The sequence below is a fragment of the Oryctolagus cuniculus genome, chromosome 6, assembly GCF_051225735.1.
Source record: "Oryctolagus cuniculus isolate XC-2025 breed Fujian yellow rabbit chromosome 6, ASM5122573v1, whole genome shotgun sequence".
Classification (NCBI taxonomy): domain Eukaryota; kingdom Metazoa; phylum Chordata; class Mammalia; order Lagomorpha; family Leporidae; genus Oryctolagus; species Oryctolagus cuniculus.
In genome coordinates, this window is record NC_142872.1 from 149,761,486 (window position 1) to 149,787,996 (window position 26,511).

At 52.4% G+C, this 26,511-nt stretch overlaps 1 protein-coding gene and 1 long non-coding RNA gene across 6 annotated transcripts in view; one reads left to right on the top strand and one right to left on the bottom strand.

The window, feature by feature from the left end:
* LOC103348125 (uncharacterized) overlaps positions 1–26,511 on the top strand; it is a 168,660-nt gene that overhangs the window by 103,743 nt on the left and 38,406 nt on the right. For 3 of the 5 annotated variants that reach the window (XR_016236576.1, XR_011389321.1, XR_011389323.1), the window contains one exon: positions 6,858–9,718. The exons of 1 other annotated variant lie outside the window; for it this stretch is intronic. This is a non-coding gene — a long non-coding RNA (uncharacterized LOC103348125). One more of the 5 variants, XR_016236580.1, reaches the window with a different exon arrangement.
* Positions 1,721–9,217, bottom strand: KLHL38 (kelch like family member 38). The gene is made up of 3 exons (XM_002710609.6): positions 7,868–9,217; positions 3,795–3,900; positions 1,721–2,842 (listed from the first exon to the last, which is right to left on the bottom strand). Exons 1-3 carry the CDS (start codon positions 9,215–9,217, stop codon positions 2,544–2,546), a joined length of 1,755 nt encoding a protein of 584 aa, XP_002710655.1. The 3' UTR covers positions 1,721–2,543.

Consider the following 26,511-nt stretch of genomic DNA (forward strand, 5'->3'; position numbering starts at 1 on the left):
GATGGCGGGACTCGGTGTGGCTCTGCTTGTGTCTGGAACAGGCAGAGTGGCCTGTGAAAGACAGAAACCAAGGGTTGTCCAAGCTTCAGAAAAATCACAAGGGACCCCATGGGAGGAGTAGGTCTAGGGGGTGTGAGAATGATCTAGCACATGTCCAGTTTGAGGCAGCCTTTCCCCTTCAGAGTGGGGCCAGAGGGCAGACAGTGGAGTCTGGAACGAGAGAGAACTGGCAAGGTGGTGGCATTTTGGGTGGTGTTGAAATCCATGGGACAGGTGCACTCACCTGTTCAGGGAGTCTAGGGACTGAGCCCTGGCTGCGTCACCATTTAGCAGACAGGAAGATGACTAGAATAAAGACAAGAATAAAGCACAGGGCCGGTGCCACGGCTCACTAGGCTAATCCTCCACCTAGTGGCGCCAGCACACCGGGTTCTAGTCCCAGTCAGGGCGCCGGATTCTGTCCCGGTTGCCCCTCTTCCAGGCCAGCTCTCTGCTGTGGCCCAGGAAGGCAGTGGAGGATGGCCCAAGTGCTTGGGCCCTGCACCCCATGGGAGACCAGGATAAGTACCTGGCTCCTGCCTTCGGATCAGTGCGGTGCGCCGGCCACAGCGCACCAGCTGTGGCGGCCATTGGAGGGTGAACCAACGGCAAAGGCATTGGAGGGTGAACCAACGGCAAAGGAAGACCTTTCTCTCTGTCTCTCTCTCTCTCACTGTCCACTCTGCCTGTCCAAAATAAATAAATAAATAAATAAATAAATAAATAAATAAATAAATAAATCACAGGAGGTAGGATGAGGAGCAGAAGCGAGGGGAGTCCCTGAGGTGGGAAACAAGCCGGGAATTTAAAGATGGAGGGAGAGTGGAGGGGTCAGAAATCGCATGCCAGTCAAGTAGGAAAGAAAATGGGCTGCAGATGGTAGCACTGTTGGGATCATCGGTTGCTTTGTCAGGCTCACTTTCAGGCAGGCGGGGGATTGAGAAACTGAAGAGTGAGGGGTCATAGAGAAGAGAGGACAGCGTGCAGGCTGAGGAGCAGGGGCTGACAGTGCAGGCAGAACCTTAGCCAAGGGGTCTGGGCAGCAGGGTGCAGCTCACCTCCCCCACGCCTCCCAACCCCAGTAAGAGAAACCAGAGCACGAAGAACACAAGCTGGGCAGAAAAGAGGAGCACAGCACAGACCTGGAGAGCTGGGTGGGGAGGCAGGCAGCATTGTGGGGGCCACTCTGGGCGGCAAGACCCATGCCACGTGCTGCTGTCCATGGGCAAGGACTTGGCCTACACTGCTGGGCATGGCCAAGGCGGGATGGGAGTGGTACCAGCGAGGAAGGTTCTCAGTGCCCCAGCTGACCAGGATGGTGACTCTACCCTGATGGCACATTACCATCATCTGGGGAAGCAGTCCCAAAATGCAGAGTCCTGGGCCCCACCTGTGAGACTCCCCATGCATCTGTTTGCAGGGGAGCTTGGCCCCCTGTTCAAACCTCTTTCCAGGTGATGGTACCTGTGGGTAGTGCTGACTCCCCAGTTTGGGAGGGGCTTGAGGGGAAAGGGGGCTCTGGGGACAGTCAGGGCTGGCGCCTGGAGGGCAATGCTTGCTGCAATTTCTGAGGAATCTGTTCGCTTTCCCCTGAAGAGCAATTCTCATAACATTTACCAAAATGAAAATCCTGATTAATTCTGCAGGTTTATGGTTCCCCAGAGGCTGGAGGAAAACATCGTTTGGCACCAGAAGCAATCTTTATTCTGGCAGGGCAGGACTGCTTTCTAAACACTAGATTCTCAATGTTCAGTGCACGTTTCCTGGCATTGCAAGGTAGTCCATCCACAGAACGTGGCGAGATACAGCCACGGCCATTTCTCACGCTGCCACCTGTCCTAAGCGCTCCCAGGGATCCTTAGCAGTGGAGCCCTGGGCAGATACGTTTCTTGTTAGCCCAGAATTTCTTGGTTTGGGGAACTGCTGCTATCCCATTACCTGCAGTTCAGATGGGCCGTTATCCACAACAGTTCACACATCTCTGCCCAGGGGGATGTGGTCCGGGACCCATCTTACAGTGGGAAAATAACTGGCCACAGTGTTGGCTCCAGAGGTAGGGATGGGGTTCAGAAAGGGCCCGTCGGCATTATTTGTTTATTTTTTGTGACTATGTGGGTAAGGGTCAAGTTTGCTCCTGAAGATGCAAAGCTACAGCACGTCAATCTGGATTTCCCAGGGGTCGTTGTCCGCACACTGTGTGGGTGAAGATGCTTGTTAGAGACTGAAGCCTAATGGAGAGAAGGTGGGGAGGCAGAGACAAAGAGGCAGAGACAAAGAGGCAGAGAGAGGGGAAGGCAGAGACAGGCTCAGAGAGAGAGAAATAGAGGCAGAAGGAGAGGAGGCAGACTAAGGAAGAAGCGGGGCCCAGGCGAGGTGTGTGTCTGTGGCATCAGTATGTGTGGGTCCGGGGCTCCAGGTCTAGTCCTGTGGACTCTCCCTGAATCCCTGTAGGGCGAAGCCCTGTGGAGCTGGGTTTCTGTCCCTTGCGACAGGAAGCATCTTGACTAAGACAGGAGGCTTCTGGAGGCTGTGTGGGGCAGGCACTGCAGAGTGAGGCAGGCGTGGTCAAAGAGTGTGTGAGGCAGCTGTCCCTGGGACGTCCACGTGTCTGTTTCGGGATCGTAGCAGTCAAAGGAGGCGGAGTCCTCGATGTTGCAGTCGCTGGTCAGCCGCCGCCCGCCCGTCACGTACAGCTTGTTCCCCATCACCGTGGCCCCGTGGTGCATCCTCCGGTCTTTCATGTCCGCGCATTTGGCGAATTTGTTAGACTGAGGGTCATAAGCAAGAATCCTCCTTGTGTAGCCTGAAAACGCAACGGCGCACGGGCAGTTCAGTGTTGCTCGTCTGGGCTGGGAGGTTAGCTGGTCCCTTCTACTTCCCAGTCCCCTCCACATCCAACTGGGATGCAGCCAGCTCCCTCCCCTGCCCTGCCCTGAGGCTGCGGCAATCCTCAGCTACAGCGTGGGCCGCTGAGCTACGCTGCCATGGCGTGGTATGTGGCAAAGCTGGGGTTGGGGCCCAGATCTGGCTGAGCCTGGCTCCTGCATCCTTCACCCCAAGTTAAGGCCACATATCAACCACCTTTAGATTAGGAGCGACCTCTCAGTTCTAGTAGCTTTCTCAGCCTCACTGGTTTTTCTCCCTCTCATACTCCTGTCCAAAAGCTGGAACAACCCAGAGGAAGAAGTCTTCCTTTTGGAAATCAGAAATAGGTGGCCACAGTAGCCCTATCTGGTGGGTACTTAGAGGACCCCCATTTTACTGATGGCAAACTGAGGCAAAGAAAGCCTAGTAACGTGCCAAAGAGCATATAGCCAGTTAGTGGAAGAGTCAGGAATTGAACCCAGATCTATCTGATGCCAAAACCAGTCCTTTAAACCACAGCACTGTGTTGCAGTTACAGAGAAATCCAGTAGTAGTCAGTGTTATTGATCCTGATAGCCAACGGTACCAGTGTGTTCGTAGCCAGTATTATTAGTATTGGTAGCTGATGTTACAGATCTGTCAGTGGCCAGTGTTAGCAACAACAGCAGATAGTTTTCTGTTGCTGTGTGTCTGCGGTATGCTAAGAGCTCGAGCCACAGCAGTATGCTTTATTGTCATAACTCTAGGAAGTAGGCATGACTTTGTCCCTTCTGTACAGAAAGACAGGGAGATGGTTCTGGGTAAGGAGAGGGCTTTCTCGGGTTGGCTGTGCACCTGTCTGTCAGAGAGCCATTGTCCCAGGAGTCGCCCGGCTGTCTGTTCACACTCACCTCCCACAATGACGATCCGCTCCCCCAGCACCACTGCCGGGGCACACACGTTCTTGATCATCCTGGTCTCCATTTTGAACCACGTGTTTCTGGAAATGTGATAAACCTGTGGGAGAAATAGATCCAGGGAACTGCATTCAAAAGCACATTTTGGGGTGTAAAATGCATACATTTTCATGGGGTAGAGTGCAAAATTGCAACCCATATATGTATAGAGCCAGCCGATCAAACAAGGCAATTAGCCTTTTCATTTCCCTGCCTTCATGTCTGGAACCTGCCAGCTCCTCTCTTAGTTCTTTCTACAGGATACAATGTATCATTGTGAACCCATGCACCCCACTGTGTGGTGGGACCTGTGACTTTTTACTTCTGTTGGAAGGTTTGAAAAATACAGAAGGAGTAATTAAGAAGGTGAACAAGGAGTGAGTTTTTTCTTTCCAGTTAAGCCATAGCTATTAGTATTACTGAATATTAATAGATAGGAGAAAGAAGATTATTAGAAATCAGTCTGCACGAGACACCAAGGGCTTAGTGGTTGCACTTCTGTAGGATATATCAAACTTTCTGCACTGAAGTGTGTGTGTGTGTGTGTGTGTGTGTGTGTGTTTTGCTTACATTGCCTGGAATAGGTTTTTCTTTTAATGAGAAGTAGAACAACTTTGATATTCAGAACACTAGTGATTGTCCCAATCATTTTTTATTTCTAGCTCATATTAAAATTTCTAAATGTTCTGATATATTCATAGAGCTAAGAATAAATCTGGGGTGACGTGGGGAAGACTTTGAACAGTTCATGTCTGAATGTCATTAGGATTCTAGAAAAACTGACGTGTGAGAGAAGGAAGGCAGGCTAAAGAAGGGAGGGCGGCCCCTGCCGTGCTCTGGAGCAGTGGATCAAATCCTGACTCCCTGGAGTGAGTTTTCCTGTTCTGCCCTCATTTCCTTTTCGTATTTCTACTCAATTTGAGCTTCACAGCCATCCTTATTACTTATTCCTTCCTGCCCCCCATTTTCCAGATTAGACCTCTGAGGTTCATGAGAGCTTGAGTGACATGCTCAGGGTCCTATGGTTAGAGTGGATGCTAGAGTGGGAGTGGCCACGCCCACAGTCAGTGCCCCCCATGCCTCAGCCTGGTGGTTCTGCCTGGGCACGCAGGAGCGTGGTCTTTCCTGGTGGCAAGGGGGTCCTGTCCAGGTCTCTGTCAGTCCTTCAGGTTGGGAAAGCTTGGAGAAGACCAAGTGCTAGAGACAGGGGCTATCACTCTGCCTTTAGAGCCGCGTGGTTTCATCTGAATGTAGGCAGGTGACAAAGTCTTCAGAAAGTGGAAGCCTTGGAAGAAAAGCAAACACTGGTTGCATTTTCCGTGAGTGAGTAATTGCCTCCTGGCCTTCTGTTCTCTATCAACTTTGGGTATGTTTTCCAAAATAGATTAAACATTGGCTCACCATCCTTGTAATACCCTAGGGAGGCTGGGGCAAGGATAACAAAAGATGGGTTTTGACCGGTGGAGGAAGTGATACTTTGTTGTGACGATGGCTTTGCTTAATGCCATCCAGAAACGGAGGTAGGAAGGTGGCCAGGTCCAAAGGGACACGTACGCATGTCATTTGCATAGTGCCTTGTGGCATGATTCGTCAAAGGCTGCACGTATGCAGATGCATGAGCCAAAGAAACCTCCCAGCCTATGCCTGAGCATCCAACCTGCCCACTAAGTATCAGCAATTATTTCTAACTCTATTTGAAAGAGAAAAATCTTCATTTCAAAGCTAGCGCCATGTGGATAAGAAAAGCATCCAAAACACTACTTTCATCCGGTTCCCTCTTCCCGCTGCTGCAGTGTAAAAGGGTCACTCAGAATTTTAATATTTTTTTTGGCTTTGCAACACTTGTGTGATTGTGCTGTGCATTTCTTCATAGGCTGGCTGGTAGCTTTTTGAAACTTGGCATTTTATTTTTAGGATGTTAATGGTAGCCTGGTAAAGTGAACTCTTCAGCCTCTTTGTCAACTCTATTTTGAAAAACAGTCCAAAGGAGGAAGGGGCGGGAGCTTCACACAGGAACATTTTGTTACACTGTGCTGTCAGGACTGGACTCAGAGGGAGGCAGAGCTACGCTCTTGTTGCTCAAGGAAATGGGTAGGGTTAGCAGCACTAAGTGGTTCAGGGAGGCTACGAGTCTGCCTCGCCAGCGAGGGAGGAGCTGAAAGGCCGAGATGGAAAAGTGAAGCAGGAGGCAGGAGAAAATCCACTGGTGCCCGCCTGAGCCCTCATCCTGGCTCGCTGGCCCTGGGGAAGGGTCTCCCAACACCCCCTTCCCACCCCCAGCCCTGTTCTGCCTGCTGAGGCCCCTCCAGCCCCCTGTGAGACTTCCAGAAAGAACTGCAAATGTGGATCCCATGACCTCACCCACCCTGCTGGCAGCCTTTAGTGCGGTCCCTCCACTTAACTCGCGGGCGACCACCAGCCCAGTTCCTTCCCAAGCCCTGGAGAGCACTGCCAGCCCAGGCACCTCTCCACAAATACCATCCCCCAAGAACGTTCCAGAAGTTGTACAGGAAGGGTTCAAGGGCAGCAGGCTGGAGCAGGAGGTTGCTCAGGGTAGCCTGGAAGGGGCTGACACCTATTCCCCTCCTGCAGCTGGCTCTGGGCACAGCCCCTTCCTCGTCCTGGCTCCATGTTGCAACTACATCACCAGACTTTCAGTTCCTGGAGGCAACAGGCTGGGCCTGCTGTGTGCCTCAGGACCTTTGTGGAAGTGGTTTCCTCACCCGAGAATGCTTCTCCCACCTCTTCAGGTGGCAAAGAACCTTCTGCATCTCAGCCCATGCCGGACCCCTCCATCACGTGCCATCTCAGCATCCCCCTGCCCTTCTCCCTCCTCACCTGCCATCTCCCCTCTGCTGCCTCTCTGCTCAGGTCGGCTTATGCCAACCTCACAGGGCTCCAGAACCCTGGTTCCCTCTTCCCCTCCCAGAGCAGCCCTCCCTAGTCAGTGGAGAATTGCCATAGTCTCATAAGCTGTTAGGGTTACGTGTAATTCACTGTTCCCTTTTGTGTCCCCAGGGCTGTCACGGTGGCTGGTGCTCAATATAACTCCCATAAACCAACGTGTGCATCTCAGGGGTCTTCCCAATGATCTGCAAAGAAAAGCTCATTGTTCAAGTTTTTCATATCCTTGCATGAATGGCAGAGATGCCAAGAAACTTGCATAAAGTAGGAGAGGGGTTTTTGAATATTCTAGTTTGGCTTTACAGATCCCACTTCTCAGAGAGCGTTGTTAAATATCCACCTGCTATTGAATCTGAGGTTCTCCAAGACCTGGCTGCTCCTCAGAATCTTCTAGAGACTTTGTCAACTATAAACAATTTTGAAATTCATGCAGAGGGTTTTTTTTTAATAATATGCATTTTCATGAACTTTTGGAAGACTCCTTAGATGCATGGATTTGCAATTTTTTTTGCAGCAAAATAAATGGTTAATCCCATTTCTGTGAACTGTCATAAATGACAAGAGACTATTGACTTCGTGGATCTGAGGTCAGGTTAAAGTGGATTTGACAACAGGTATACACCACATGTGGGAATCTTCTTCTAAGACTTCATGGACTTGGGTTGGGGCATTTGCCAAATTCCTAGAAGACTTCACTGTGTGACATTCAATAGGTTTTAGTTTGGATTTGTACATAAGTTTTTTTTCCCCTCTCAAATAAAGATAAACTCTTGGTGGATAGAGGTTAGATTTGATATAACTTTGTATGTATTAGTCTTATGGAAAAGAACTCTTAAATTGAAAAAAATTTTTTTCTCTCTGGCCTTCCTGTCCCTGTAAATGACAAGTGTGTTTGTGTGTGTGCATGCATGTATGTATGCATGTGTGTTGCACATACAAAACTGTTGTGCAATGCATGTATGTGCATCACATGCATGTTGGCATAAGTATGTGCATGCTTGTGTAGGCATGTATATTGGTATGTGTGTGCATATATGTGGTACATGTATATATACACACACGTGTGTGTGCATGTATGCATTGCAAACACACTCATGCTCTTGGACATGGGAAGGGCCATTTACCTGGATGAGACGCACAGGGTTCTGCATGATGTCCTCTCCCCCGAAGAGGTAGAGTCTTTGGTCTTTCACAGCAACGGCGGGGTGCAGAACCGCCACCGGCATGCTAGCCATGCTCTCCCAGGCGTTGCAGAGGCTGTCGTACCTCTCCATGGAGCCCAGGAGCTCCTGTCCGTCTCCAATGCCCCCGATGCAGAAGATAAAGTTCCTGTGAGCGGTGCTTCTGTGGGAGTAGCGGCCCACCAGCATGGGCTCCGCCAGCCGCCACTGATTGAGTTTCAGGGAGAAGACGTAGACGTTGTGACTGACCACGCTCTTGCCTGCACTGACGGCCATGCCCCCGAGGACATAGACGCTGCGGTGCAAGGCCACAGCCGAGGGCTTGTACAGCCGGGTGGGGAGTTTCGCAAGGCTGTGCCATTGGCGGGTCTGGCTGTCGTACAGCAGGACGTCCCTGGTGGTCTGCTGGTTATCTTTCCTCCCACCCAAGAGGATGAGGAAATCCTGGTAAGAGTTTCTAGGGGGCACGTGGCCCAGGGCTCTGCAGCCTGCAGCACTGGTGCCGTGCAGAGAAAACATCTGCGTCTTGGCCGTCTCCAGGATGGTCTGGCACGCGGGCGAGGACTGCAGGAGGTCGTCGTTGGCGATGAAGTGGTGGAAGAAGGCTGGGTGCACGTACTGAAGCCGGACCTGCGCGAACAGCTCCTGTATGTAGCGTTTCCGGTTCTGCAGGTCGTGTTTGATCCAGACCATGAGGGCCTCAAACACCTTTTCCTCCTCCCCGCAGAGCCCATCATCTCCAAGGTAGTCTCTCAACTCCAGGGCACAGAGCTCCTTCAGGTCAGCCGACTTGGCCACCTCCGGGAACGAGGTCAAGGCCACCTCCCTGGCTCTCTTCTTGAGGGTCTCGCAGCTCAGGATCTCCGAGAGTCTGATCATGCCCAGGCAGTTGCCAGGGGCCAGCTGGCTCTGCAGGTACGAGGAGCAGGCCTCAAACAGCTTGGGGTACTGTAGCATCGAGGCCGCCTCCATCAAGGGCAGGACGTTCTCAGCCGCGATGTGCACCTGCCCGGTGTACACATACGCTATGATCTGTTCCAGGGTCGGCCAGTCGATGCCTTTCAGCTGAACCTTGGCCTCACTGCTCTCCCGGAAGTGGCTGCAGAACATGGCCCTAAAGTAGGGGCTGCTGGAGGCCAGCACATTTCGGTGGCAGAGGACCTCCTGGGCCCCGGCACAGATGCTCACGTCCGTCAGGATCCCGTTTTGTCGGAAGCCATCGAGTTGCCTCAACAAGTCGGAGGAGAAGTCAGGGTCTTTGAAGAGCAGCCCGTCTGGAGACTCCTCGTCCATCCTACAGAGAGGGGGCAGAAACCCCAAGAGGGAGCCCGAGTGAAGTCCCTCTCGGCGACATGGGCTGGGGCCTCCAAGACCCAGTGCACCTGTGTCCATCTATCAGGATGCCAGCAGGTACCACCTGGATGGCACATTGTGAAGATTAAAAAGGGAGGCTGCCCACACCCCAGACCTCAAATTGGACACCTTTTTATTTGGTGGGGGAGATTGTTAGGGTATCTTCAGCTAATCCAAGGTGGGGGTGGGACCGGAACCTGCAAGCTGTTGGAAGTTAGTTGGCTGTCAGCGGAAGCAAGGCAGCAGCTGTGGCTTCGTGCAGCGGGAGCGTGTGAGCCTTTGCACAGGTCCCCAGCATGTCTGCTGGTTAGCAAACCTATCAGAAAGCCTCTTTCTGCGTGTTAGTCACTCCCCGAGGATGACATGCTGGGGGTGTGGCCCTCTGCTCAGTGAAATGAGGGATAAAAGGGGACCTGAGCAATAAATTGAGATATTCACAAACTTGACTTCATAGAGTCTTTGGGGGGTTTTGTCTTCAAAACAGAAGAACTTAAAAGCAAAAGACTGGCCAGGAGACCCTGGCTCTCTCACTGCGCTCTGGCAGTGCAACCTGCAGAGAGCTGGACACCAGGGGTGTTTACCTTGTGTCGGTGGAGTGACATCCACCGTGGCCGCCGGGTCTGCCTCGTTTCCCCTGAGAGTTTTCACCTCGAGCGCCAGGCGAAAGCACAAACCCCCAGACCTCGGCTTCTGTGGCACCTGATCTGTCCTGGGAGACTTCTGGATTGTTTATGCTGAGGGCACTTTCACAGTTTTCTGGAGGTCTGTGCGAGGGCCGCTGGGCAGGCAGACAGTGTATACATTCCAGGGCTAAGAATAGTTGCGTATGTACTTTCCACTGTTACGACATGTGACTTCCCAGTTGCCTTTTGCAGTAGCTCCGGGACCTGCAGGGCCGGCGCATGCCCACACGCCTTGTTTCCTTGGCGAGTGTTTACATCGGCATAAATAGACCAGGAGCAACGGCCTCTCTCAGAGCAGGCCCTGCTGCCCACTTGGAACCTCCCTGAGTCCCTTGTCCTGAAAGTGCCTGGGAATTCTAGATGTCTGTAAACAGATTGCTGTGCCCTGCGGGGAGGCAGCCACTGGACGTGGTGCTGAGCCCTGCAGAGGGTGGCAGTGGTCCCAGGGAAGGCAGATCACTGGCCCACGGGTGCTGCTCCGTGGATCTCTGTTTGCCACCAGCTGCCTAGTAGGATCATGGACAGACTCCAAGGTGACGGAATTGTGACAGATGTTGTGTTTAAATGCTTTTTTTTTTTTTTTTTTTGGTGAAAGGCCTTTCTTGGGCCTGCTTAACCTGGGAGCGTCTGTGTTAAGGTGGCTGTGTTCCTCTGTTACACCTGCCTCTCCCCAGTACCTGCTGATTGCTCTCCAGCCAGTTTTTCAAACCGTCTTCCTTTCCTGTTTGACTTGTCTGTTTTCTTACAACAGGCTGGCTTCTGCAAGACATGTTGCTCCAGAGAGAAAGAGAAGAGGAGGAGGAGGAGGAGGTGGAGGAAAAGGAGAGGGGGAGATGGAGAGAGGGAGAGAAGAGAAAGCAGAGGAAGGGGCTGGTGAGAAAACATTGGCGATGGGGTAGGAGAGGCAGCCTCTAGTTCTAAGAATCAGAGCCACAATGGAGGGCTTGAGACCCACGAGGAAGAGTAAGGGGACTCGGGGTCTGTCCTGCTCCTGCCTTCAGGGTGGGCCATGATCGCTGGGGGTCTGTCCTGCTGCTGCCTCCAGGGTGGGCCATGATTTCTCCAGCCATGAGTGGCAGGGAAGCCTGACTCCTGCCTAAGTCCTGTTCAGACCATTGCAGCATGGTCCATGCTGCGAGTCTCTCTCCCTCCACTACAGCTACCTGTCTCACCAGTGCAGTAACCAGTGGCAAGGCAGCTCAGCGTTTTCTAGTCCACCATATTGTGCCCTTGGAGGGCACCCCTGGCCTGCAGGAGCCCAGAACATGTGGTCTTCCACTCACATATCTTTATTCTGGCTCCGTGAGACAACTGGCAGATGCGTGTTTGCCTCTGGTCCTTGCTCGGGAGGCTGGGCTGGGCTGGGCTGGCCTTTAGGATCGCTCTCCCCAACAGCTGCAGGCCATAGGGGTGGATCATGTCCCCAGAGACTTCAGAAAGTCAGGTCCGGGAAGTGTATCCGAAATCTCTCCCTGGGGCTTGGGGCCTGGAGGGCAGAATTAGGAGCTGCAGGCCTGAGCCAAGGAGCCCCATGGAGGTGCAAGCGAGGAGCAGGAGATGGGGGGCTGTGGTGCTGGTGTCAGGGCTGGTGCTGATGACACAGGCCAGCGGCCGAGGTCCTGGAAGCACTGGACACCTGTTCTACCTTTAGCCTCTCCTTGTGCCTTTCCCTTTGCCTTTTTTTTTTTTTTTTTTTTTTTGACAGGCAGAGTGGACAGTGTGAGAGAGAGACAGAGAGAAAGGTCTTCCTTTTTGCCATTGGTTCACCCTCCAATGGCTGCCGTGGCCAGCGCGCTGTGGCCGGCGCACCGCGCTGATCCGATGGCAGGAGCCAGGTGCTTCTCCTGGTCTCCCATGGGGTGCAGGGCCCAAGCACTTGGGCCATCCTCCACTGCACTCCTGGGCCACAGCAGAGAGCTGGCCTGGAAGAGGGGCAACCGGGACAGAATCCGGCGCCCCGACTGGGACTAGAACCCGGTGTGCCGGCGCCGCAAGGCGGAGGATTAGCCTAGTGAGCCGCGGTGCTGGCCCGCCTTTTCTTTTCACTGCTCCTCTTCAGCCTTTAGGATTTATTTCGTAGGAAGAATCTTCGAAAAGTTCGTGGATTTATTATGCATTGTGGAAAAAAAAAACCTCACACAGATTTCAAACTTTTTGCACCAAAAGAAACTCTTGTTTTCACTCCATTTCCAGGGACTTTTTGAAGTCCCTTGTTTATCGGCTTCCCTGGAAGTCTTCTGGAGCCTCAGGGATGATGAATTTCTCATGCTCTGACCTGTTCCCAAGCCTCTGTGTACTTCTAATGCTCCCTGCCTCATGCGTCATTGCCGTGGCGTCCCCCTGCCTGCCTCTCTCTGGACAGCAGGAACCCTGACATCATCTTCATCCTATCCCCAGCACCCAGCCTGGTGCCTGGCCTGCTTGGTTCCTGCACTGAGCTGTGGCAGACGGGAGAGTGCGGAAAGAGAGGGAGCTTTGGTCGTGGACCCATGCCCCTGTCTGCTGCATGGGCCGAGTCGCCACACACAGCTTGGTGTGCACGGTGCAGAGCAAATGGGGCCCCAGAGCCTTCCTCATTGAATCAAATCCAGGAACAGGATCAGGGGAAAAGCAAAACAGTTGCTTCATGCCCTGGAGTAAGAGTTAAGTTCCGGTTGGGAATGAACTGCGGTCCTTCCAACTCCAAAGCGGGTGCCTTCATTCTTGGCCTTGGAGTCAGCATCAGGGAAGATGGATTCCTCGTTACACCAAAAGACCCGCATCATTCCTCCTCCAGTTAGTGAGTGAGCCAAGGGGGCGGACCTGGGGGTGGGAGGTCGGGATCTCGGTGGCGGGGGGGGTGTGTGTGAACTTACACAGTGATGTCACTGGCAGGGATCTTGGATCCCCCCGTCCCCCTAGCTAATTAGACCTCTGTGATCCAGCACTGCCAGGGGTTGAGCAAATCATTAGGTTTCTCATGTTTAGAAGAAACAGGCCCTATTCTGTTGACCTGGCCCACGAGAACAACTCTGCTTCCACCATCAAAGTCGGCTAAAGACAGAGTCTTGGTGTGTTCCTCGTATCAGAAACACACACAATCCCGAGCCCCCTCCAAAAATGACTCCACTGCCTCCCTGGAACTGAACCAGCCTGTTCACAAGTCTATTTCTCTCAAAGCATTTTATTTTATTTTGTCTCAGCTTTCATGGTAGTTTAGGGTCTGAGCGTGTGGCCATCTAAAATCCACGTGCAGGGCTGGCGCTGTGGCACAGCGGGTTAAAGCACCTGGCCTGAGGCGCGGGCATCCCATGTGGATGCCGGTTCTAGTCCCAACTGCTCCTCTTCTGATCCAGCTCTCTGCTGTGGCCAGGGAAGGCAGTGGAGGATGGCCCAAGTGCTTGGGCCCTGCACCCACGTGGGAGACCTGGAAGAGGCTCCTGGCTCCTGGCTTCGGATTGGCACAGCTCCGGTAGTTGCGGCCATCTGGGGAGTGATCCAGCGGATGGAAGACCTTTCTCTCTGTCTCCACCTCTCTCTGTGACTCTGTCTTTCAAAAATAAATAAAGTAAATCTCTAAAAAAATAAAATCCACATGCACACTCAGCTCCTTAGCCTTCCTCTGGATGGAAGCCAGTGGCATAGCGATGAAGGCACAGACACTGGGCGCAGAAGGGCTGGGGGGTAATCTTGGCACTTTCTGCTCAGGATCTGTGTGGTCCCAGGAAAGTTACCCATGTCCTCCAGCCTCAGTGCCCTCATCTGTTACGTGGGGATAACCGTCCTTGCCACAGGCATGAGGCACTCGGTGTAGTGGCTGGCGCGGTTAGTGTTTCCTTGTGACTCTGAAATTGGATTCCGCCAGGTGTTGCTCTCCTGTGCCCTGTTTCCTTGCTGGCCTCCTGGTGATCTCTTCCTGCAGGCATCCTGGATTCTAGGAGGAGTCTGCCGTGAACTGGCTGCGTGTCCTTAGACAAGTCACTGCCCCTCTCTGTGCTCATTCCTTCACCTGCGGTGCAGGAGTCAGCCCTGCCCCTTCCAGCCCCAGCCCTGCAGTCTGCGCCCTGAGGTGTGCTCTCCTTTGAGAGCCTGGGCTGGGTGATGTGCCCTCCCGAGAGCTCCTGCCCATCTCTGGCCTGAAGCCAGGCACAGAGGACGTGCGCTCGGGCTGCCAGCTGCGGCCGTGTATTATTCTGTCCTCTGAGTCAGTTCCGAGAGCCGCGGTTCTCCTGATGGCATTGTGGGTTGACATCACACGGCACCGGGGCTTGCTTTCCCGTCTGGGTGCACGGGGCCTGGATTCCTGCGGCTCGTGCAAGTGGCTTTGGGTCAGCCCCAGGTTTGACAACAACCAGGAGTCCACAAAATGTGCTCCAGCACACGCACCCGGCCCTTCTCACACCCCGGGGGCTGCGCGCCCTGTCTGAGCCTTCTGCAGTAGGAACCTGGGCGGTGGCGGCCCCGAGGCGCTGTGTGGCAAGAACAAACAGGCCCAGGAGGCCCTGCGGGGCTGCCCTCACTGACGCCTGCTCCCTGTCACAGCAGAGCGTTCCCTGTTCCCAGCCTGGGCAGGGGGAGCAGTCCGCAGGAACCTGCCTCTAGCACTGTGGTTTAAACCTTGTCCTGTGCGGATGGCTCCGTGTCTGTGGTTCTGCATCCGGGGACTCAACCAACTGTGGCCGGCAGCTGTTCCGAAAAAGAAGTTGCATCCGTCCTGGACACAGGCTGGCTATCTTTCTCCTCATTATTCCCCAAATAATGCATTATTGCATTGCATTAAGCGTTATAAGAATCTGGAGGCTCGGAGGAGGTGACATGCAGCTACTGTGCCGTTTCTTATAAGGGCTTTGGGCATGGGCTGGGTGGGTGTCTGTGGGGACCCTGAAGGCCACTGCATGTGAGAGCCGGGCCAGCCGGGGCTGTGGTTCTTGCACTGGGAGCGTTTTCTCGCCAGTTCAGGCCAGGCAAGCTGAAGGGAGACTTTGTATTGCAGACAATGGCAGAAAGGGAGCCTGTGCCTGGAGTCCTGGGGTTGCCATGACGACCGTCCTGCAGGAGCGAAAGCCTGATGCTCCTGTTTCTGGGCCAGTGGCCTCATTCCCCGCTCTTTGCCCCACGGTCCTCTGCTCACCAGCTCTCTCCCCTGGGGCGGGCAGAGGTGACGTCAGTCAGGGCGGCGAGCACATTGCAAACTCAAGCCTGACCTGCATCTTTGCAGGCCGGCGATCAGGTGTCTGGACTCCCCATCCAACGGGAAAGGAGGAGAGGGTACAGCGAGCACGCATCCCTCTGCTCCTGTGTCAGCTCTGGGGGTGACGGGAGAGCGGACCCCACAGCGTGCCCTGATGGTGGCAGGTGTGTCACCTGCTACAGGGAAGGCAGCGGGTCTCACTGGGAGGGTGAACTCCACTGCCTTTGGAGTCCGGTTAGTTAGTGTCCCTTGGAGAAATGGCAACAGAGCAAGGCAGGGAAGTGATTAACTGAAGGTCAACCATCTTCACCTGTCTGTGCACCCAGCAAGAGACAGGGGAGCTCTCTGTCCGTGAGGGGCTCACAGTGTGATAGGGAGGACAGATAAGTAATTTAAGAGTCCTGTGTTCTCCAGGGAAGTCCCCCCTCCACACCCGCTGTTAATCCTGGGTCCTCCGGGAAGGAGAGCTGTATCTTTGACAGCTCTGAATTTTAACCCTGTGTTTCCCTTTCTCTCTTCTAACTAGATGGTGGTTCCCCGAGGGCACGCATGAGCCTTGTCCCTCTGCCGCTATCAGTAAGGGCGGAGAACTGCAGGGAGCTTTCTGGCTCTCTTTCCAGACTGTTTACATCTTTATTAGTGGTTCTCTTTTACATTTTGCCAAAAATATCTTTAATCTGTCTTTTGCTCACGATCAAAAATCGGAGTGAAAGAACATTTTTTGGCTCCTTGCTGTTAAACTAAGAAAAGGAATCTGGACTATGTTTCTTTCTTTCTTCCTACTTTCTAGTCTTGGGAAAGAAAATCCAGAGTTTAAAACTCCAATTGTAGCCATCAAGTTATTTTATGAAATGCATCTTTGAAGAATTGCTTGGGTTTTCAAAACGATGCTCTCTTTCTTTGTCCTATGGTATTTTCCCCCTTGGCTGCCTTTTGTTCTTTATTTGCTCATCTTCCAACGAGAAGATGCGCCCAGCCCTGGTGACGGTGCGGCACCACCACAGACAATAGGGTTGGAGCTGCGGTAGCCCTGGCACGCTCCATGAGCGTCCCTCATATGTCTATAGCTGGAGGAGGGCTGATTGTTCTTCCTATTGCCTAGCTCCGAGCCCAGGGACATCCGGGGAGTTTGCACCTGCTACACTGAGGTGTGATTTTCTTTTCTCTTCAGGGCCTGCAAACCTGCAACTCCCAACCACTCAGAAAATACCCTTAACAATCGCTTCCCTTTTTCCCCAGTTTCCAAAACTTTATTTATGCCAACTCCAATGCGCCTTCTGGGATGCCGAAAGTCTCCACCATCTCTCACATCTTGCCCTGTTGCTAACTTGATAGTTACAGCCTCTGTGCTGGGTGTGTGTATGTGTAGTGCTGTACTCTGGCTGCCATGAAAGATGCCGGTAGCTGGGGCTGGCATTTGGCCTCGTGGTTACAACACTACTTGGGATGCCCACATCCGGTATTGGAGTGCCTGGGTTTGAGTCCTGGCTGTATTCCCGATTCCAGCTTCCAGCTAAGGCAGTGGAGAATGGCTCAAGCAGTTGGGTGCCTGCCACCCACGTGGAAGACCTGGATTTGGTTCCTGGTTCCCAGCACTCCAAGCCATTGCAGGCCTTTGGGGGAGTGAACCAATGGTTGGGCACTCTTTCTGTCTCTCAAATAAAGAAGATGCTAGTAGTAAAATAGTTGGCCACTTTTAAGCTCGGTCTGTTCTCTGAGTCAAGCCGGAGGAGCGGAAGAAATGGAATTTCTCCTTAGTGACCTTCAGAGAATTGGATCTCCTGTCTTCCCTGAGACAAAGGTCACATTGTTTCTCTCAAGCCGACTGCATCTGCTTTGTCGTTACTCATGTGGCTCCCAGATTCTGCTATGAGGTTGTTATCCAGTTTTTCTGGGGGGTGTGCTGAGTGTTCCCCATTCCTGGTGACCTGGGGTGGGAAGAAGATGCTCCTGCCTACAGGGTCAGTATTGTGTATCAGAGCACCAGCGTCATCCAGTCCTTGAGAGTCGGCCCTCAGACCCTGCCGGGGACTCAGGGGCCCCTTGGGTGGATGAAGGCCTCCTTTGTCATTGCTTAAGTTACTGTGACACCTGAATAATCAAAAGGTGGCAGGGAGTGGGCAAAGGCAAACACAGTTGGTTTGGTAACCTCCATTCCTAGGAAAGCCTGCCAAAGTGCCCAGGGCTTTGGGTAAGGGAAGAGAGAGTATCTGCTTATGTTTTCCATTCCAACGGGCAGGCCGGTACAGGCTGTGGAGTTTCAGACGTGAGCTGGAGGTCGCGGAGTCTACTATGTAAACTCTTCACAACACCCAGTGCGTTGTCCGTCGCCCAGAGGCATTGCACAACGTTGGGAGAAATCATGGCAATCAGGAATCTGCTGTTCCTCCTGGGAGATGTGCACACTCTTTCTGTTGTCATCTCCAGGGTTTTCTTCAACACCAGTGTCCGACAGAGAACTTTCTCCATTGGTGGCTGCAAGAGTAGAATGCCGTATGGGGGAGGCACCAGACTGACGGACCCTTGCTGTGTTTGCTGCCCACAGTGTATCCGGGGAGACACATGGAGATTCCATCTCTGCCAGGCCATTCCCCAGCCCGCTCCTCTGCGGCGGAGCTACCCAGGCCTCTGAGTAGGGCACATAATGAGTTTAATGTGTGGGGAAGGATAGCGCAGGCGAGAAGGGAAGGGCTTGTTCCAGAAACTGTGGTTAAAGCGCAGACTGCCCTTAGGAAAGGAAAATGTTCCAGCCTTGGGATGAGCTTGTCAGAGGAGCTGCTGGGGGTCTGAGAAGGGACATGTGGGACAGGCACCCAGCAGATCCAGGGCTGGCTGCGATGGCTGTTTGTTGAAGACCGACTTGCTGGCTCCGCCACCAGGGCTGAGGTTGTCCGAGGACCTCCGCACACGTTTGCCTTCCCCCTGGTGTGTCCTCTGATGTCTGATTTAGAAGTGGCGGCCTCTCCCCACTTGCCCTTTCCCCACAAACCCTCTTCATGTGTTGTCTCGCTGGCCTCTGCTCCCCTCCCACTCCCACCGCCCAGCTATCTCCCCATCTCCATTTCTCCTCTTGCTCAGCCAAGTTATTTTTGCTTGCAAAACCACTCTCTTTTTATCTCTCCCATTATCATTCCTAAGAGGAATCTTGCTGGGTTTAACTGACTTGGCTGCCGGCTTCTTTCCTTTTCTCCTGTTCCAGATGGGGGAGGCTCGGTGGAAAGGGTCCCTTCTGTAGTTGCAGCTCCTGAGTAGGAGCCGTGTGTGGCCCAAGCAGGACACCTGGAGGAGAGCTATGGACCGTCTGTGGAGAGGACAGCGCTCTCGGGAGCCTGGAGAGAAGAGAGAGCCACAGATACCCAGGGGGCCAGGTTTCCTTCAGCAAATTTGCTTATTAACCGTGAGCCAGGGACTGGCATTTGGAACAATGGTTAAGATACCAGCTGGGACACCTGCATCCCTATCAGACTGCCTGGATCTGAGTCTGGCTCCAGTCCCTGGTCCAGCTTCCTGCTAATGTACACTCTGAGAGGCGGCAGGTGATGGGTCACCTACTTGGGTCCCTGCCACACCCATGTTGGGAGCCCAAGATGGAGTTCTGGGCTTCTGGCTTTGGCCTGGCCCAGTCCTGGCTATTGTGACCATTTGGAGAGTGAACCAGTGGATGGAAGACAGGCCTGTCTGTCTCTTTCTGCCTTTCAATTAAGATGAAAATAACTTAAATTTTTTTAAAAAGTAAAGAGAAAAGGTTTATGTAACAAACTACAAATCAATGCTTCACAGTGATCATTTTTTAAATGTATGAGAGTCTAGAACTTTCCATTTCCAGTTGTTAAAGAGAAGTTGTCTTTAGACAGGCCTGAGTTCAACCAAAACTGCCTTTTACTTCTCAGGTACCTGTGAGCACTTTTTATTCAGTGTGGTGGTGAGTGCTGATTTTCCTCTGGGGTGCGTTTCATTAAGCCAGGATTTGTAGGAAAAGTTTGATCCCAATATTGGACCAGACATCTGAGGGTGTTTCAAAAGATGAGTGGAAAATACACATTATCTTTTAATTCCATTCTCCATGAAGTTGTTTTTTTTTTTTTTTTTTTGACAGGCAGAGTGGACAGTGAGAGAGAGAGACAGAGAGAAAGGTCTTCCTTTTGTCGTTGGTTCACCCTCCAATGGCCGCCACGGCTGGCGCGCTGTGGCCGGCGCACCGCGCTGATCCAATGGCAGGAGCCAGGTGCTTCTCCTGGGCCCAAGCACTTGGGCCATCCTCCACTGCACTCCCGAGCCATAGCAGAGAGCTGGCCTGGAAGAGGGGCAACCGGGACAGAATCCGGCACCCCGACCGGGACTAGAACCTGGTGTGCCGGCGCCGCTAGACAGAGGATTAGCCTGTTGAGCCGTGGCGCCGGCCCCTCCATGAAGTTTTGAAATATGCTGTACTTACACTAAAAATCTTCTCATCTGAAATTCAAGTTCGGGTGCATGTCCTGTATTTCTATCTGCTAATTATTGTGTTTTACTATGCATCTGCAGCCCTCTGTAGGCCTGTCCGAGGGAAGAGGTTGACGTGCTCAGGGTGTTAGCTAAAGGTCAGCTTCCTGCCCCTGTTCTTTCCTATCTCACCAGGCAGTGTCAACAGAGAGAAGGAGAGACAGAAAACATTACGGTAAATGAATGAGTGTGCCCTGGCCTGCCCACTGGCCGTGTAATTAGACATTCTGCCTGTTGCCAAGAGCTTCCTGGCAGCACTGAGACAGGAGAGCACAGTGATCACCTGATCTTCACCTGAATCCCGACCAGAACTCTGACCTTTCAGAAAGGGGCACGGCCGAGCGGAGAGCCCAGAGTCCTTGGCACCCACAGCCATGAATGCCTGCTCTGGCTTGGGTGCCAACTCAGTCCATGAATCAGGCCACTTCTATTCATTCTCTTAGAACTTTTTGTGTCTGTATTGTCATGGCAAGCATAGGAATACGGAGCGCTGGTTTTCATGAGGCCACGTCACGCCGTGAAGTACCTCTGGTACCAGACTGCCCTGGGTTTACATCCCAGTTGTGCGACCTGGGGCGGGTGCGAGGCCTCCCCTGTGCCTTGGTTTCCCCATCTCTAAGATGAAGATAACGATAGCGCCAAGTGCAAGGAAGGCTGTGTGGTTTGGAGGCGAGGCTTGCTAATTAGTGCTTTATTCAAACACGCACTTATTGACAACCTGCTCACCGCCCCCTGTAAACTGCTGTGTGCAGGGCTTCTGAATGAATGCCTAGCTCTGTGCTGGGAGAAGTCAGGGACTGTGCCCTGAAGCGGTGATGATGCCATGGGAGGAGACCGGCATCTGGTGACACAGCAGGCGCTAGGACACAGTGCACATTCCCGCTTGCTGCTCGGGAGACGGAGAGCAGAGACGGAGAGCAGAGATTAGGACTTAGGCCTTTAGCCCACTGCAATTTCCCATGCGTATTCATAGGCACAGGAGGTGAGGTAGGGTGGTCAGAAGCCGGAAGGGCTGCCTGTGGGAAGCTTCTCACAGGAGGCGGCTTTTGAAGGTGTAGCAGACTTGGATTGGAAGGTGTCCACGTCCAAGGCCATGGGGCTCTGAGGTGCCCGCAGGGGGGCTTTGCACTTGCTCTTCCTGGGACCTTCACGTGGCTGGCTGCTTCGTGTTCAGGACTCGGCTCAGATGTTATTTCATTAATCAGACCTGTCTTCCAGTGTCACATCACCCCGCTTTATCTGTGTCTTGCACCTTTCATCTTATGAAATGATTCTATTTGTTACATTTTGTGGTTTCTTCTCTGTCTCTATGAGAATAAGAGGGTTGGGCCTGCAGAAGGTGCTGTGTGGATATTTGGAATGAGCGTGGGAGCAAGGGACTAGTCCCAGAGGACTAGCCTAACAGAAGACCCTAGGGCCCGGGGCCGGTGCTGTGACACAGCAGGTTGAAGCGCCACCTGCAGTGACAGCATCCCATATGGGTACTGGTTCAAGTTCTAGCTGCTCTGCTTCTGATCCAGCTCTCTGCTATGGCCTGGGAGAGCAGTGGAAGATGGCCCAACTCCTTGGGCCCCTGCACTCGCATAGGAGACCCGGAAGAAGCTCCTGGCTCCTGACTTCAGATCAGCTCAGCTGTGGCCACTGCGGTCATTTAGAGAGTGACCCAGTGGCATGGAAGACCTCTTTCTCTGGCTCCACTTCTCTGTAACTCTTTCAAATCAATAAAATAATTCATAAAAAAAAAAAAAACCCTAGGGGCTTCAACAAGACTTATACAGACAAATATGGTATATTCCAGGGGGGCTTCTGGAGACAGGTGTTTGCAAGGGCTCCTTCTCCTTCCTCTTTGCTTTACAAATAGTTCTGAGGGTCCTGGCAGTGAGTGAGGGGGTCCCTGGGAGGAGTGGCCGTGGCTTCAGAGCCTGCCCAACTGAGCCTGTGCTGGTGCAGCGGTTCTCACACTGGCTTCACAGGAAAGTTCTAAGGGAGACTTAAACATTCCCAGTCCAAGTCGGATGAAATGCCGGTCCTGGGGGGGAGGGCAGGCATTGGTACTGTGAAGGCACTTCATTGTCTAGCCCAGCGTGTGATGTGGCACCACGCACGTCACCCAGATGTAAATGTGTAGGCATCGTTGACAGGCCTGTCTTTCTCATTACATAGAGAAAACACAAACCCACAACTTCTTGTTTCTTCAATCCTGTCCAAAGGAGGAGCACGGTGCAGTGGGTGTGCTTCTGGGGCCCGTACCCTGGTACCCTCTTTGCATCCCCCCCACTGGAGTTCTCCTGTTCTAGCCAGGCCATCTTAATGAGACGTTATTTTTGGGGGGGCTCCTTGCTGGCAGCCCCGACCTGGCTTTGGTTCTACTGGCCCTACTGGCTGTCTCAGGCTGTCTCCACTTTCACTGTGCCTGTGGCTGCCGCCTTGCCCAACTTGTATTTGGCAGTGCTGTGGGCCCAGGGCGGCTTCATGTGGCCGATGTTATTTACACATTATGTGGAAGATGCCACCCTGACCTCCCAGGTCGGCCTAGGTTGAGAAGCCCGAGGGCTCCCTCTTGGAGAGGGGCTGTTAAATGCCCTATACTCTTCTTGGAATTTGCCTTTGAAACTTGTTTTCTGAATGTCACCTCGCCCTCCAGCCTCTGCGTGCCAATATGTATGCACAATGCAATGTGACCGCTGATGAAAACTGAGCTTCCGGGCAATTATCTGTAGCCCTGTTTCTACTTGGACTAATTGAAATACAATTACTAGAGCTGCTGAGAGATCCACTGCTCCTGTCTGCATTCTTGATACCAAACAGAAGAAGTAGCCAATCAGTCCTTCAGATGCTGGGTGCCCTGAGGCCGTTCAGGACACATGCTGCTCATTAGCCAAATCTCTTCTTGCTTTCGTTCTCCTTAGCGCTTCTTTCAGAATGGGAGATTTGTGAATCATGCCCACAGTCTTGTTTTGGAAAACATGAGTAACAATTGTGGGCATTGCATTGGCTCTGCTGGCTCTTTGGACACCCCAGGATCGATTGTGTTCATGGTGGCTAATCAATCAATTATTCCTACACCTGACAGACAGGCACAGTGAGCCATTGGTAAACAGATCTTTGCTGTGGACCTACTATGCCTCTGCCGCTGTTCTACATGCTGGGAATGCAGTGTGGGGGGCAGACAACGGATGAGCAGAGCAAATTGATCAATCCGTGGAGATGGCCTGATTCCAGATGGCGATCAGTGCTACCAAGGCTGCCCACGTAGAGAACAGGGCGGGAGAGAACGACTCTTTCATATCTAGCGGTTGGGAAAGGCAGGGAAGCAAGACGTGTAGGGAATGGGTGCACGCATGACGTGCATGCAGTGGGGTTGCAAGGCTGCAGTGTAAACTTTGGCCTCACAGAGCTCTCGGACAGGTCGGTGACGTGGATAGAAAGAACGGCTGAGAACAGTGCAGCAGAGGGAGTGGGCACGTGCCTGGCGGTGGGGCGGACAAGGCTTGTTTCCCAGGAGTCTGTGATGCTTGAGCTGCAACTGAAAGGAAAAGGGGAAGTCAGGAGATGTTGGAGGGAGAAAGGGTGTTGTGTTAGGGTGTTCATCTGGTCAACCGCACCTCATTGAGCTTCTGTGAGTTTGGAGTACAAGCGCTGTTCTAGGCGCTTGGGTAACAGTGGTGACCAGTGGAGAAATATGCCCTTGACCTAGAATGTGTGTTCTAATGGTGGGGTGGGGTGCATAGACAATGAGGATTTGGGTGGTGACAACCACTGTGAAGACAACAGAGGTGAAGTTAAAGGGAGGGCTTGGGTGTGTTTCGAGGGCACTGAGGGGGTGGGACTTGATGGCTGACTGGCACTAGCCCTGCAGGAGGTGATCTGAATGCTAAGATTCGATGACATGTCTGCAATAAGGGGAGTTGTGGGCAGCAGGATCTATAGCCATAGAAATCCTAAGGCAGGAATACGTGCAATGATTTGAAGAATAGGAAGAAGTCCAAGGTGGCTATTGCCTGGTGGGTAGCAGGGTGGGGGGGATGAACATTCTACATTCTAGATGGAGCCAGAGACCAAGCAACTGGAGAATCGGGGAGCCCAGCTGAAAGGCACTGTAGGGGCCAAGCTAGAAAGGATGGAGGCTTGGCCTGGGGTGGTAGCTATGGAAGTGGTGAACACGGAGGCTCTAAGACCTATGGGGGAAGAGCATTAACAGGACTTCAGCTACGTGGTCCTTGAAGACTGAGGGATGGGAGGAATCAGAGATGTGCTTATCGATAGCAGCTCCTTTTCCTTGGATTCCTCAGTAGAGGAGCTTCTTGACTATTCACATTCCCATTTTGCAGGTGAGGAAACTGAGTCTGGAAGGGCATGGTGGCTTCCCACGGACACACAGGCTGAGTGGGGCAGTCAGGGTCCCTCTCTGGTCTTCCTCACTCTTCAGGCCTGCCCTTCCTGATTCCCTGCAGAGGGATGTGGGAGGTGATATAGCGCCATGTACATCTTTTTAAAAAGATTTTTCTTTATTTTATTTGAAAGGCAGAGTTTCAGAGAAGTCTTCCATCTGTTGGTTCACTTCCCAAATGGCTGCCACGGTCACAATCTGAAGCTATGAGCCAGGAGCTTCTTCCAGGTCTCCCATGGGGATGCAGGGACCCGAGTACTTGGGCCAACTTCCACTGCTTTCCCAGGCACATTAGCAGGAAGCTCAGTCAGAAGTGGAGCAGCCAAAACTTAAAGTGGAGTCCATATGGGATGCCAGTACTGCAGACAGCAGCTTTACCTGCTATGCCACAGTGCCGGCTCCACCATGCACATCTCCTACCAGAAAAAAAGCCCATAGATAGCTATAGACAGAAAATGCAGAAATATGGTAGAAACCCTCTTACCTGACACACTTGACAGGGACAATTGGTATTTATATTTAAGCCTAAAGCAGAGAATCATTAAGATAGAGCCTAATTTTACTTTCCATATGAAGCATTCAAATGTACATTGATTTGCTACAGACTTTTATTTAAGAATGAGCCATGGTAAGCATTGAGTGGTTGTATTTATTCCTTTTTTTTTTTTTTTTTTTTTTTTTTTACTGCAACCTACCTTTGTCTAGTCTTTCCAAAGCATTCAGTTTGGCTTTTACAGAAACAGGTCTTTCCCTTTGCACTTAGAGTGTCCTGCCTATTTAATAGATAACTGAACTACATAATGGCAGTAGTGTGTACAACAGTCACCGACAAGCTTGGGCACAAATACAACCTGCTCTTGCAAAGTGCCAGAGACAGGGGGGCCTCCTACCTGGTCTCCGACCAGCCGCCAACCTGGGGAGCATCTGAATCAGCCACCAACAGACTTTGATCTGAGAAAGCCATTGATGACTGGGGGGATCTGCTTGTTGATCCTGCAAACTGACCAAGTGAGCTGCAGTTAAAAGAGTGCCGACAGATAGAAATACACAGCAAGTGTACCGATTTGCATGGGCCTGACACTTGAAGTGAATGGAATACTAGGGTGGAAGCGATGGCTCCTTTTCTGATCTTCCCTGCATCAAGCTATTCCGAAGACTGTTTCTTAATTTGAACCGGCTCAGTAAGATTTTAGAAAACAGCAACTTGGATTCTGTTTTTCAAGGCAGTTAAAATAATTAATACTTGAGTTCAGAGTTCAGACAATTAACGTCGTCCACTTTGGGTTGAGTTGTGTTATCCTGGTGCGTGTTAACTCACATCGAGGAAGGGTACAAAACCAGAGCCCTGTACCTTCTCGCTCAGAGTCTAACCTCGCCTCTGGTCTCCTTTGCCCTGAGCTGTGCTTGTCTAAGAGGTTCTGAAGAAACGCCTAAAGGGGCCCACAACTCTGCCGGGAAGAGGCTGACGGCCAGCCCTGCTGTCTCATGCTTGTGATGCTAAGGTTGCTTATCCCGCTACCGAGCAGGCAGCGTCTAGAGACCCCTGGCTCCTCTCTCAAATGCTCCTTAAACTGACTTCACTGTGGCTCCTCTCTCAAATGCTCCTTAAACTGACTTCACTGTGGCTCCTCTCGGTCAAATGCTCCTTAAACTGACTTCACTGGCAAGAAGCCCAATTCTGTCACACAGGCTGTGCCAACCCTCCGGGGACGGCCAACCTCCAGCTGTCTTGGTGTCTTCAGTTTGTACTTTTATTTCCCACATTTTCTCTTTCCCCTCCCCTTGTGTGGTATCAATATTGGCTGAACACCTTAAAATTTTTTATTTTTATTTATTCAAGAGGTAGACACACACACACACACACACACACAAGCACAGGGCACAAGGGGGATGGGGTGGGGAGGGGAGAGACAGACAGACATATAGACAGAGATAGAGAGCTCCTGTCTGCTGATTCACTCCTCAAATGCCCCTGCTGGCTGAGATTGGGCTGGCTGACCCAGGAAGCTGGAACTCTGTCTGTCTTCCACATACACCACAGGGGCCCAACCACTTGAGCCATCATCACTGTATCCAAGGGTCTGTGTTGGCAGGGAGCTGGGATTGGGAGCTGGAGCTGCATGTTGAACCCAGGTACTCCAATATTTCTGGTTCCATGACAAAGAAGAAGCCACAGTGCCTTCTCTTCAAAGACTTAAGGACCATTCCTTGGGTCCCTGGTGGTGGATGTCTGAGGACCACTCAGCCATGGCCTGTTCTTTCTCCCTAGTCCCTGGGCACAAATTCTGCCCACGGTCCCTTACTCCAGGAGCTTCCCTCCCATTCTTGTCACCCTGTGCTGTTTTCAGGATGTCCACATCCCCCTCTTAGCATGAGCCACTTGGAAGTGGGTAGAAGTAGAAGACATCATTGGGGCTTCTGTTAGCTTAACACAGACACAGTGGATCTCTTGGTCCACATCTCTCTGTGTATCCCCCAATCACATGCATACAGGTGGAGTATCCCTTAT

Bases quoted from the DNA above. Each gene is read 5' to 3' on its own strand.
- KLHL38 (XM_002710609.6), bottom strand. From the start codon at position 9,217: ATGGACGAGGAGTCTCCAGACGGGCTGCTCTTCAAAGACCCTGACTTC. The intron at 3,901-7,867 runs GTAAATGGCCCT...TTTCTCCCACAG, and splicing joins ACCCTGTGCGTCTCATCCAG to GTTTATCACATTTCCAGAAA. The intron at 2,843-3,794 runs GTGAGTGTGAAC...TTGCGTTTTCAG, and splicing joins GCGGATCGTCATTGTGGGAG to GCTACACAAGGAGGATTCTT.